Raw genomic sequence first — 13,522 nt, forward strand, 5'->3', positions numbered from 1 at the left:
CAGTTCATTATGAGATTAGATCCGAGATAAACATTAGCTAAAACTTTGGGAGGGTCAACGTCGGGTCAACGTCTAACCCCACAAGCTCCTCACAGATTGCGTGGCGATGCACGGCTCGGCTCACCGAATCCCCGTGTCGAACCTTTTAATGCGACGACTTCCGATGCCTCTCGAGTGCTAGGCCCCGCTCCCCGTCATTGGACCGCACCTGGTGGCCCTCCTGGTTTGACCCGTCACTTCTTACTCGAGGTGGGATCGGCAACAATTATCATCCCTTTGTGCGGACACCTTTCTCTCAATTGTCCACTTTTCGACCGTTCGATTTGCCAGTTTCCGATCAACCAGGCCACTTTCAAGAAAGCATTTGCAGAGCAGATCAGAAGAACAGGTCAGTCGCGTCGGCCCCACCAGTTCCCTGTTCCAATAGGCGTACTGTTGCTGCTATTATTCGGACGGCAAACAACTTTTGTCGGTCATAACTCTCTGCCACGTACAGAATATCCTGTTGCTATTGGCGTCCGCTGTGTTGTATGGAACGGTGGATCTCGAAAAGGTTTCCCCGCAGTCGGCACCGGTCTCATCTTTTAGCGGGGCAGCGAGGCATGCTGTGGCGAGAGGCCGCTCGCTCGCCTCTCTCATCTTCCCTCGCTTCCGTCGCTTACATGTAAGAACGGCAAATCTGAGCCGAGAGAGATCCGGTTTTTTTTCTTCTGTTCTTCTTGATCGAATCAAGGGCTGGTTTGTTCGATTTAAGATGAGTTGTTCCGTTTATCCTGGTGGATTTTGATTTTGTTTCGATCGTGGTGGGTTTTAGGTCGATGATGGGGAGCAGAATCTGACAGTTACCTGGAGGAACATAGCGTCCTCTGGGATTATGATTCATCGGCCAGCCGAAGGTAGGATATTCTCATTGTCAGATCTTCGAATATTCGTGTGTTTTTCCGGTGAAAGATCGTATCTTTTATGGGTTAGTGATCGGTCTTTGGGAGTTGTAATGTAGGGGCGGTCAGTAGTATGAACGATTTGATTTGTTTTAGATATGGGCTCTTGAATTGGAAGATTCTTCTGTTTGCTATCACCAATTTTTTTCTTGTTTTCTTGTAGCAGATGTATCAAAAACAATTCTTTCAGAGAGTAATGTGAAGATCAATTTTTTTTTGTCCTTTTTTGTTTATAGTTTGTTAAATAGCTGTGGTTGATTTTTAGAATTATTTGGGTTGTCATTCTTGTTAGAATTTTGTTAAATTCATATATACTTGCTTGTTTGTCTTTTTTTTTCTTGTGATATGATCTCTTGAAGAAATTAGCAATTCGATAGTATATTTCCTGAAGAGTGGAATGGGCTTTGCACTAGAATACATGTATTCGTTTGCCAATGTGCTTGGAGTTAGTTTTTAAGTTTTTGGCAGACGAGTGGTACGTGAGGCAATTGAACTTTATTTGATGAAAACTTGCTCTGTTTTATATATTGTGCGTCTACTAGAACTGTATAGCATACTACTGGCACATGAAGCACCTAGTACTAGACCACTCAGGTTTAGGCTAACACTGGATTTATAGGGAAGAACACTCAGCTATATATTGTGCCTTGAGCAGAACTTTATCAATAGATTTGATAGGAGAAATGACGTAGAACAGAGTAGGAAAGTAGAGAGAGAGAGAGGGGAAGAGAAACAAAGAAAAGTGTGAGATAAGAGAGGAGAGTAACAGACTAGAGAAATATATTTTTTTTCATTCAAATCTGAAAAATGCTTGATCCATTGACAAGCTCCACTATTTATAGGCATTTTGAAACCTTGATACAATTAATGAAGATAATGATTTTCAAGAGTAATCTCCTAAGGAATTAGTATACTTATTAGAAATCCTAAATATGACTTTTAGGATATCTAAATAGTAAATAAGTGCACTTAATACAAAGTGAGTTCCTAGAAAGACCAAAAGACTTGACAATGATCACGCCACTGAGTATCCAAAGTAATCCAAGTGGTATCAGAAGTTGGATGATCATGCCACTTGGCAAAAAAGTGTTGAGTAATGCTAGTAATAGATGTGACAAGGTGGTAATGAAGAATGGCCTCTACATCATCCCCATGTTGTGAGAGAATCGGTGCTTTGGGAGGGTTGTCACATGTAGGAACACCGGTAGTAGATAAAGAATGAGGCTCAAAAGTACCATGATATGGAGTTAAATGATCCACATTGAAAATTGGACTAATATTTAAATTGGAAGGCAAATCGAGCATATATGCATTAGGTCTCGATTTTTGGATAATGAGAGAAGGACCAATGGCTCGGGAATGCAACTTTTTGAATGAATTTTTAAGGAACTCTCAAGGCAAACGCAAACCAAGAGATAATCGGCAACTTGACTCTTGGCTTTTACAATGTGCATTAGTAGCAAATTTGTAACTTTCATTACTTATAGCAATTTTATGTCGAATCTCAACATGCAAATCATAAATATGTGAAGTGAAGGAGTAGGCTGGTTCTAAGGCATGATAGTTAAGTGGAAAGGGTGCAAGGTCAATGGGGGTACGAGGAGTATAGTCAAGGGCAGTTTGAAATAGGCTTTTTCCGGTAGAGCGATCGACTGAGTTATTGTATGCAAATTCTGCAATGGGTAAGGTTATGTCCCACTTTTCGAGTTTCTCCTCAGCTGAACATCTAAGAAGATTTCCTAAGGAACGATTAACAATCTCAGTTCGACCATCAATTTCAGGATGTAAAGCTAAAGGGACCTTCAATGTTGTACTAAATAGTTTCTATAAAGTTTTTCAAAAGTAGCTAACAAATTTCATATCCTTTCAAACACCATGGTTAAGGGCAAGCAATATAATTTAATCATTTTTTGAAAAAAATAATTTAGCAATTTGTGAGGCATCGTTGGTCTTGGGATAAAGTGGTCTATTTTTGAAAATCGATCAACAACAGCAAGAATAGAGTTATGGCCACGGGTTGTTTTGGGAAGTCCAAGGGCAACATCTAAACTCACATCTTACCACGGTGAATGTGAAATGGGTAATGGGGTGTATAGACTAGTACTGTGCTTGCGAGTTTTGGCAATTTGACAAGTGTGAACTGCGACACCACTCGAGTAATATCTTGCTTTAAGGAAGGCTAGTAAAATATATTCTCGACTAATGCAATGGCTTTGTGTCGGCCTAAGTGACTTGCTAATCCACCCACGTGCATTTCCCAAACAAGAAAGTCTCGAAGAGAGGATCGGGGAACACAAAATCTAATAGATCGAGAAAGGTAACCATCCTTAAGAATGAAGTCTGTATGTTCACAACTGTTTTCATCTTGGACTTCTCGATATATGTGAGTAAAGTCTGGACATTAGGTATACTCTTCTTTTCATCACTCGAATCCTATGACCTTGATACTCATTGTAACACCTCCGATTAGTCCCACATCAGAAGTGGGCAAGATTAAGATTGGCTTATTAGGGTTTGATGAATATATTACTATCAACTTCAGCCTAAGCATTTTGGCCAATGGTTTAGGCCAAACGAAGTTGATAGGCCAGTTAGCCCATTAGGCTCGGGTCGTGACACTCATGGTAGATAGGATTGTAGAAATTCTACTAAGGGCATCAATAGCTTTGTTTTGAGTGTCAGAATAATGCATAATTACAAAAGATTTAGGATCCAATAAGTGGAGTCCCTTAATTGTTGGGGCTTGTTGAGGAGACTTGAGAGTTCTTCATTTGTCTTTTTCTGACAATTTTGTCGATCGTAAGATGATTTTTTTGCCTTTGTATGAAAAGACATAAGTGTTTTTTTTTTCATGATTGGTAACATCAAGGTCATACAACCAAGGCCAACCTAAAAGAATGTCGGCAATGTCTATTAGTAGGACATCACAGTAAATCTCATCTTGGGAATCATCCATTTTGATTGGTACTAGGCATCTCTCGGTCACGGGTAGAGTGGTTTTGTCAATCTAGGCTACTTTAAATGAGGTTGGATGTGACTCTACCTTAATGTTTAGTCTCTTGATAGTAGATTTAAGATACGTTTATAGTGCTACCCCTATCAATAACCAATTTGCAAGTTCTTTCCTTGCTTCGGATAAGAGTATGGTAGATACTTATCCTCTTCCATTCATTGGAATCACTAGTAGTAGATAGAATAATGCAGACAATATTAACATGGGCATCTTTAATTTTTAGTTCATGTTCGTCTACTGAGTAGGCTTCTGGTTCAACTATTTGATCTACTTCCTTGATTTGATCCTTTGGTTCTTGTTTTAAGGTAAGAGTACGTTGAGGACAACAAGAGGCAACGCGACCTCTATTATGACAATAATGATACTGGACTGAAGACGAACTAGTTTGAGAATCAATAGTTGAACGAGCTAGACGATTCATAGTTGGGCTAGGATTGTTGAGAGATTGGGAAGATGCTCGACGAATTAGATAAAGTTTAATGTACTTCTTAATCTCAAGGGCTCATCGAGAAGCTTTCTCCATGGTGTCGGGGAAACTAAGGGAGATTTCCTGTTGGATGTTAAACCTCACTATGTTGGTTTAGGGATTCATTAGGATTGGTTTGGTTTTCACCTCATCGAGTCATGATAATGCTATCGAAAATTACTCTTTGGTAATGAGGTTGTTAATTATTACAATGCACAAGGTAGAAATGCAATGTTTCAAATGGTTCTCACTTTTTTTCCTCACTTTTTGTTTTGCTTTTTTGGACAACTTTCAAGGGTTCAAATTTTAGTGGAACTGTAGTTGTAGCTAAAGGGGAGAGAGAGGGTGATAAATAGAAAAAAAGGAGAAGGTGCAAGGATCCTTGAGTGTTGATCGTAGCTTTTGCTGTTAGTTGGAACCTAATGGGGTACAGGGTTGTTTCTTGATGTGCTCTGATACCAAACTGATGTAGAACAAAGTAGGGAAGTGGAGAAAAAGAGAGGGGAAGAGAAAGAAATAAAGAGAGGAGAGTAGGAGATTAAAGAAGGTGCAATTCTTTCCATTCAAATCTGAAAAATGCTTGATCCATTGATAAACTTCACTGTTTATAGGGTTTTAGGAGCCTTGGTACAATTAATGAAGACAATGATTCTCGAGAGCAATCTCCTAGGGAATTGATGTGCTTTTCATGAATCTAAAATGTGACTTCTAGGATATTTAATATAAGAGCGCACTTAATATAAAAGGAGTCCCTTGAAAGATCAAGACTTTTTTTTTTAATTTTCAACACAATGTTTAGAATTTCTAGACCAACTAATTGATGATTTTTTGTTGATTTTTTTCCCTACAATAATTTTTTTTGAAATTCTTTGTAAAGCTAGATGGCTCTCCATCAAGAAGGTTTTGATATTATTCTCCTATATAGAAAAACTAAAAAACAAATTAGTGTCCAAAATTGAAGTTAACCAGAGAGACTAGAGGTGGACTCCTGTACAATAATACTTCAATGGTCTAGTATTTTACTCCTGTACAAATTCATGTAGATTATTTAAGGTAACCTGAGAAACAAATTCATGTTGGCAAGGACCAGTTACACATGATATTTGCCGGTAATTTATTTGGATCATTATTTTACCAACATAATCATGGCCTGTGTGGAAGCTTTAAAGGCATCACTGAATAAGTTGGAAGAAGCCACTGATTCTATTGTGACCACGTTCTGTAAGAACTCAAAATTTTGAACTAAAATACATTGAAACATACAAATATCACCATATTCTTAGCCCTCTTGATCGACTCATCATACCCCTCCATCTAGTTTGCTGGGCTCTTGATACTTGATGAACTTGCAAAGGTGGATCTAAGTGCTAGGTTGGAGGTATCAAACTTTACACCGAACAAGATTAGTAGATTATTTCAAATTAAACACAACCTCAAAGGTTTTTGTAATGGTTTCATGACGATGGATCAATAACACTATGAGACACAAACATCATTGGCCATGCAATATCACTATTCATGGCAGATATGATTGGTAAGTAGTTAATCACACTCTATATATGATTCAGTGATTTGAAAAGTGCTAGGCGCCAAAAGGCGCTAAGGTCCAAAAACGCCCGAGGTGCTAGGCGCTTGCTTGAGCGAAGTGAGACGCTAAAATATAAAAATATATAATATAATTAATAAATATAATTATTTAAATAAAAGATGCTATTAAATTAAGAAAATCGGGTACAAACACAATGTCACATTAATAAAAAGTCTCAAAAATCAAAACAATAAAATTTTACATCAAATCTATTGAGTTGCTTTGTACACTTACCATTTATTCTGAAACCTAACAATAGTTTTAAATAAATAAAAATTAATAGTATTAAAATTAAAATAATATATTATTAATGTAATAAATAAAAAAATTATTATTAGTATACACTTAGCAGTATAGTGTTAATATACTGTTAACAGTATAGTGAGAAGAGTGTGAGAAGACCGAGACTGCTGAGGCCAAGGTTCGCAATACCGTATCGTACCGGTGTTTCGACCTGGGCTCGGTATCGGTACGGTACGGTATATCGAGCGGTACACCCAGGCAAGGTTCGCCGTACCGTACCGTACCGGCGTTTCGACCCGGGCTCGGTACCGGTATGGTACGGTATACCGCTCGGCACACTCACGTGTACCGAGCACTGTACACCGCTACAGTGTTACTGTACACTGCTACAGTGTCGGTACGGTACGGAGCGGTCCGCGTACCGCTGGCCTGTCGGACCGGTATGTACCGCCCGTACCGGGCGGTACAGTCCGGTACGGCAAACCTTGCACCCAGGTGTACCGAGCGGTATACTCAGGTGTGTCGAGTACTGTAGCTATCGGATCGGTAACAAGCGGTCCGCGTACCGGTAACCTATCGGACCGGTACATACCGCCCGTACCGGGCATTACAGTTCGGTACTGTAGACCATGGCTGAGGCAACGACAGCGATAGCAGGTGATAGCGGTAGCTGGAGCGGGAGTGGCGAGCGGCAGCGGGAGCGGCGACAGCGGCGAGCGACGACAGCAGCAGCGAGCAACGATTGTGGTAGCGGCGAGCAGTCGGCGAGCAGCGATTGTGGCAGCGGCGAGTAGCGACAGTAGCGGCGAGCAGCGACAGTGGCAGCAGCAGTAGAGAGCAGTGACAGCGGAGAAGAAACCTCGGCGGCAAAATCGTGAGTGTTAGGGTTGGGGAAGTCGGGGAAATCGCGAGAGGGAGCTTGATATCGGTGATTTAGTTGGTTCAATAGCATCAGAGACCAACCAAACCTAAAAATTTGGTTTGGTCGCTTGGTTTAACCCAGGCGCTCGCTCGAAGCGCCTGGCGCTTGGGCTCAGGCGAGTGCCCAAGCGACGCCTCTTTGAAGCGCGCTGCCTAGAAATGAAGCGAGGCGCTTGGGCCTCGTCTCGCCTCGCCTCGCCCGAGCGCCTAGATAAGCCCCCGAGCACCCATTGTAATCACTGATATGATTTGTTTAAAATTAGATTAGATGATTTCCATCAAGGCTTATATTCTCAAACTTCAAATGCTTATAAAATAACAAGCCATTCTTGATGGCATATGTAATGTGAATATGCTTTTGGTTAAAGGGCGATGTCAAGAAGTGTTAGCTTTAAATTGATCCAGAATTACATTCTTTCTGGCGGTGCTAGAATAGCCCACCTGAGGTCACGCAGATGAGTGAAATCTGTAGCATCCAAATGCTTTCGACTCTCAAATGGGGCTAATGTCAACTTCAAGATAAGGGTTAGAATCTAATATTATGCATGACCAGGATCACATAAGCCTATGCAGACAAAGATGCTCATCACTCCTGCAAGTAAGTGGAAAACTCATTTATCTCAACCAGAAAGATGAACGAGGACGAACATATACAATGATGAGAAATCATGCTATTGTATCATCTTTATCCTCTTTTCATGTCTTGGCACATATTAAAAAACTGAAAGAAACCTCTGAAGCTGTCTGAAGATTGTCCCAACATGACAAAAATTAATCAGCTTCTGCTGTGATCTACCACAGCTTGTGTAATGGACTGTAATAGGAATCAGAGTCAATTTCTGTTTGTTATTTGCTAAAACTGGAATGTGTTATGGTGGGATGATCTCTGTTTCAACTCAAGAACATGGGTATGTTAGGTCACAGCAGCCCAATAAGTAAACGTGAAATGAGAAACAATTACGTATATGATGGGTCAATGGTATTATGGTGACTCCAGTGAGAGTAAGGATGATTACACATTAAGAGAATACCAACATGACTTGACCAGTTGCAATGGAGAAAATAAATGGCCCTTGGATTGTATGAGGATTGAACTAGATGGAAGGGAGGATCTGCGTAGCTGCCCAATGGTTGTTTCTTGTTATCACCATTAATCTCATTCCAGCTTCATCTTGTTTTCCAAGAAGCTAATCCTAGTTGTGCATTTATTTTCTTCTGATGTGATGGAAGTTTGTACCAATATGTGATTTGTTGCATGTTCTGCAATCTTAAAGACCATGTGCAATTGTTATCCTATAATATTGTTTGCTATATTGCACTGAAGATTTTGACCTCATCTTTAGGAGCTTGCAAAGCAGCCTTTCTCTTTTGTAATTTTTTTAGACAAGCTATGGTTGAGCTTTATCAGTTCCTGTTTAGATGATTTTTCTTTTGTATGCAACTTCTGCCTTTGCTTATGTTCTTTCCTTGGATGCAGACAAAATGCTAGGAAACTCCGAGGCATCCCAAGGATGCCCCAAAGTTACCTCTTACTCTAACTCTCAAGAAAGTGGGGATGTTGTTCAACAGATTTCTGTGCCAAAAAATGCACCTGTTCATGATCCTATAAAAGCAAATAACTCGATGATCTGGGAGCGTAATGCAGTACTAAATCAAGGTTATAGTGGACCTTTCTACAGACAAGAACCATTTGCTCTGCCATATCTCCATACTGATTTTGTAATGCGGCAGCAAGTCCAACTGAATGCCTTTGATCGCAATCTTTATCCTATAAACTGTTATTCATTTCCTGTTGGAAACAGATTTAGTTATATGCCACCAGTCAACATGTTTTCACAATTGCACCCACAAAAATATCAAATTCAAGAATTCCAGTACTTTGTAGTTATTGACTTCGAGGCCACATGTGACAAAGACAAGAATCCACATCCACAAGAGATCATTGAGTTCCCATCCGTGTTAGTCAACAGTGCAACTGGTCAACTAGAAGCTGTTTTTCAGACATATGTGCGGCCTGCATATCACCAACATCTTAGTGATTTCTGCAAGGAGCTCACTGGGATCCAGCAAATTCAGGTCATCACACATTTCAACCCCTACCCTCTTCCTTAGTTTTGTTTTTTCTTTCTTCTTGTGTTCCTTAACATAGGGCTACACATTGAAAGTCTTGACTATTCTATTCAGTTGTATACATACATGCATATATGGAAAACCATTTCTATGAAATGCTATTCAGTAGTGTGATTGTTGGTTGCACTGTTTTTTGACAAAGAGAAAGCAAAAATGTGCAGGAATGCTACTTGTGGAATCAAACCTTTGGATTGGAGTCATCAAGGCCAACAAAATAGTGCTTCTTTGTATATTTCAGAATTTAATGCAATGTTGTAAAAGCCTAAAAGGAATAGATAATTTCTTTCTAGGCATAGTTTAATTTGAAAAAAAAAACAGTAATAAGGTAAAACATTAATTTGCACAACGCGCTAAAATGGCTTAATTGCTGACTTCACCAATTGTGAAATCATTGTTCTGTCTTTCAAAACTAAGGGTATTTGTAGGTTATAAGGCTATAACTAATTTGTAACCATTTGCCAGTAGTCTTTTTCTTTCTTCAGGCTAGAGTTTGTCAATTTTCTTACAGTATGTCTTTTGTGAAGAGATCTAAAGTTGTTGAGCTATAATTTTGTCATGGATGATTAAATGAATTCGTTGTCTAGAATTTTATTTAATTTCTTTGGCCCTAAATTTTTTCTCTCCATAGAGAATCAAATTTGAGGGTGAGTCTTAGTGTAACAAGAAGATTGTTTCTTTATGACCTGAGTGACAATGTTTTTGCAGCTGACAAAGTCTTAGTTTGCGGTGATCTGACAAAGTCTTAGTTTCCTTGGTTTCCCATGCTGTAGAAACTTGGTTCCTTTGATTCCTTGGGTTGCAGAAGGAATGGTTGGTAAATTAGCTTTGGTGTGTGCATGAGATTTATAGAAGAAAGGGTTTTGTTTTGTAATGCTTCTTTTATAAAATCTTGATGCCTTATCTCATTACCACTCAACTGGAGTTGCCTTCTAATAATAACTCATCAAATGAACCTTGAACTTGTTGATGTGTTGTAACATGGTCAAAGTACTGTATTGGTGTTCACATCTGATTCTATATCTCAATTTATTTGAGTACTACGACTTATGAGATAGCAGGAAGGGGGTGTTGGGAATTGGTGCAAAAGACTTGTTGGAATGCTAAAATGGAATTTTCCTTGGAAAAGAAAAGAATGACGGTCACGCATCATCTACCATTGTCCGGTGATCTATGTGAAGGATAAGTTGAGCTATAGCCAATGATTGGACTAGATACGTCTAGGAAATTTTTATTCAATGGTTCATTTTTCCACCTTTACGAGGGCAACCTGCTTTCTATCCGGCTTAACCTTTTTAAATATGCTGTTATGGTTTAATTTGTACATCAATCCAGTTTGCACGTATATCAAAAACCTTGTCAGAATTGTCCTTGCCCTCCATTGGCATTGATTTGATAAGTTGAATTAAGATTCTTGGTTTAGCAAGTTCCAGAACTCTATGGAATAATCTTGACACCTTGGTCTGTTGGCAAAGCATGATCGACACCGACTACCAACTAGTAGTGAGTCCCAAATGTGGCTTTTCTTTCATCTATAACTGGTTCAATATATGAAGAATAGATACCATCGAGTGCATTCTGATGTCTGTGGTTATGACAATTCTTTCTTTGGTTATATAATTTTAATGTTTAATTTATTCTCCTGGTCTGTATTGCTTATCGTGTATGATGGGCCTAATTTGTCATAATTCATGATCCAAAGATCACTATGTTAATGTCCAAAAGTAGCTTTTGTTTTACTATTTTCAAATGCAAGTTGTTTGCAGACCATTAATAAAATGAACTTTGAGGGCAAAGTGCTACTTGAAATCATATTTCCAATTAATGAGGTTGCTTAATAGTACATTGATATGAAGGTATTTAACTTCTCCTTTTATGAACTTCCAGGTAGACAGAGGTGTTCTTCTAAGTGAAGCTCTGTTGATGCATGATAAATGGTTAGAAAAGAGAGGAATCAAGCATAACAGCTTTGTTGTAGTGACATGGTCTAACTGGGATTGTCGTGTTATGTTAGAATCTGAATGCAGATTTAAAAAGATTAGGAAGCCTCCCTATTTTAACAGGTAACCTTTTTCATGCCTTTCAACGGTTCACAAAATGTTCTTTATAGGTGGAACACTACACTTCCTGGCAATTAATTGTGTTTCATTTGTGACCAATACTTGTACTAGACTGAAATTAAATTTTGTTCATCAAGAACATTTTGTGCTACCATGATTCTGCTGGCAGAACTTCTACTACAAACTTGTCAGCCTCCCCTTTCTGTCAAAACTAATTAGACTTCAGTTCCTTGATCCAGGGATGTTGCTCTTGGTTCTACACAGACAGAAGTAAGAAATGATGCCAGTTGACCTTTTGATATCCTAGTTGTCATCATTGTATTTAGTTACAACCCAGACGTTGGAGATTTGTAGTCTTGTTTTAAGAGTTACTTGATAAATCTGTTTTGAACAAGCTCATAATGTCTTTATTTCATGTCTTAATTCACTGCTTAATGAAGATATCTCTGTCAACATATTCTGAGTTCAATTTGCTTTTCATAATTGGGCAGGTGGATCAACTTAAAGGTTCCATTCCAGGAAATGTTTCAAGGTGTCCGCTGCAATCTCAAGGAAGCCATCCAGCTTGCTGGATTGACATGGGAGGGTCGTGCACATTGCGGCCTTGATGATGCCCGTAACACCGCCCGCCTCCTTGTTCATCTGATGGATATGGGCTTCAAGTTCTCTATTACTGATTCCTTAACTTCGCAAGCTGTGGAGTTTCCCATAAAATACGAGCCATTCCGTGATCTTTTGTTGGACCAAAACCACTACACCTCAAAGTCCAAAGAACTGGTCGGTGCTCCTGTCCAGTTTCATCCCTTTGTGGACCTCAATGGAAAGGAGAGGCAAACCTGTTGCTACTGTGGGGTGTTGAGCAGCAAGTGTGTCATCCGCAAGCCTGGACCAACCCAAGGCAGATGCTTCTTTGGGTGTGGCAATTGGACTGCTGCAAGGTATGCGGTCTGTAGCTACTTTGCATGGGCATCTCCTTGATGCTGGGCATCTCTTCGAAAGGTTGATGCTTACAAGAATCATCCCTGCCCAAGAAGCTGCGTGATAGAATTCTCTAACTCAAGGAAGCAATTAGGTAACGTAGTTTTCTCCACGTTGGCATATATATATATATATATATATATATATAGCTAGAACTGTGTCTTGATGACAAGTCTTTAGGTAGTATCTGACCTGTGATACTGACTTCTTTTTAGTAGAAGATAATGGGGATTAGATGCTGCTTAAGATATTGAACTCTTAATAATCAACATTGTGGACCATTTCATTCCTTTCTTTGCTTAAATGTTGTGTCAGTGTTTGCTTGGTGCATTGTAATTGTTGTTTTACCTCAAAATCAAGAAGGCTTCATGTATGACTTAATGTAATTGTGCAAAAATCACCATCTATGCCTTGTGTTGATGTTAAGTTCTTAGCCAACTTACATTTAGGTAAAATTGGGAAATAGAGAGAAGGAACTCAAAAGTGCTTGGGTTGGTCAGAGAAGTTGCTTGATTCAGACATGTTACTCGCCTGTGGTTTTATATGGTATGATAAGCTTGAATAATCTCTTTTTTTCAACTGTATTTTCTGATCTTAAGTTCCTGCTCTGATTGCAGAAAGAACCAAACTCATATGCATCTGAACTTTATCATCACTTTTGGAATTGATTGAAAAGAAATTAAAGGGGTTCCAAAATGGAAAAAGGAGAGAGAGAGAGAGAGAGAGAGAGAGAGAGAGAGAGAGAGAGAGAGATGATATGAAATCCTTATTTCCAAGTTTTTACCTACCAAAACAACTGTGCTGTTCTAAGGAAGAGGAAGACTGATGGTTAACACGTGAGAAAAGGTTGGATCTGCAGAATTTGAGGTTTGAAACATTTGATAAACATATGCTAAAACAAAATAACTCCCAACTGAGGATAAAAGTAAAATAAATTGGTCAGATTCAAATCAAAGGAAGATAGCAGTAACATGTAATTGAGATAATAACATCATATCGTACTGCCCAATTTACTATATCCAATAACTTTGGATTATTCTATATATCGAAAATAATTAAAATGAAAGAAAGAGAGTATGATTCTAATGCTAAAAAAAAGACAAAAAAAATCTGAAATCATAACATTAAGATAGTGAAAGAAGGAAGAATGTCGTCTTCTAAATGGTGTGTACCATCAAGCTCTTC

The 13,522-nt window shown here is 39.0% G+C and overlaps 1 protein-coding gene across 1 annotated transcript; it reads left to right on the forward strand.

Moving 5' to 3' along the window:
• The first annotated feature begins 501 nt into the window (after positions 1-501).
• Positions 502-12,627, forward strand: LOC103999613 (uncharacterized). Its single transcript, XM_009421406.3, has 5 exons — positions 502-664; positions 815-896; positions 8,650-9,248; positions 11,187-11,362; positions 11,851-12,627. Exons 2-5 carry the CDS (start codon positions 875-877, stop codon positions 12,335-12,337), a joined length of 1,284 nt encoding a protein of 427 aa, XP_009419681.2. The 5' UTR covers positions 502-664; positions 815-874; the 3' UTR covers positions 12,338-12,627.
• The last annotated feature ends 895 nt before the right edge of the window (positions 12,628-13,522 follow it).

The sequence above is a fragment of the Musa acuminata genome, chromosome BXJ2-10 (genome assembly GCF_036884655.1).
Source record: "Musa acuminata AAA Group cultivar baxijiao chromosome BXJ2-10, Cavendish_Baxijiao_AAA, whole genome shotgun sequence".
Lineage (NCBI taxonomy): Eukaryota > Viridiplantae > Streptophyta > Magnoliopsida > Zingiberales > Musaceae > Musa > Musa acuminata.

Coding starts and splice junctions, on each gene's coding strand:
- LOC103999613 (XM_009421406.3), top strand. CDS start 875: ATGATTCATCGGCCAGCCGAAG. Junction 897..8,649: donor GATTCATCGGCCAGCCGAAG/GTAGGATATTCT, acceptor CCTTGGATGCAG/ACAAAATGCTAGGAAACTCC. Junction 9,249..11,186: donor CTGGGATCCAGCAAATTCAG/GTCATCACACAT, acceptor ATGAACTTCCAG/GTAGACAGAGGTGTTCTTCT.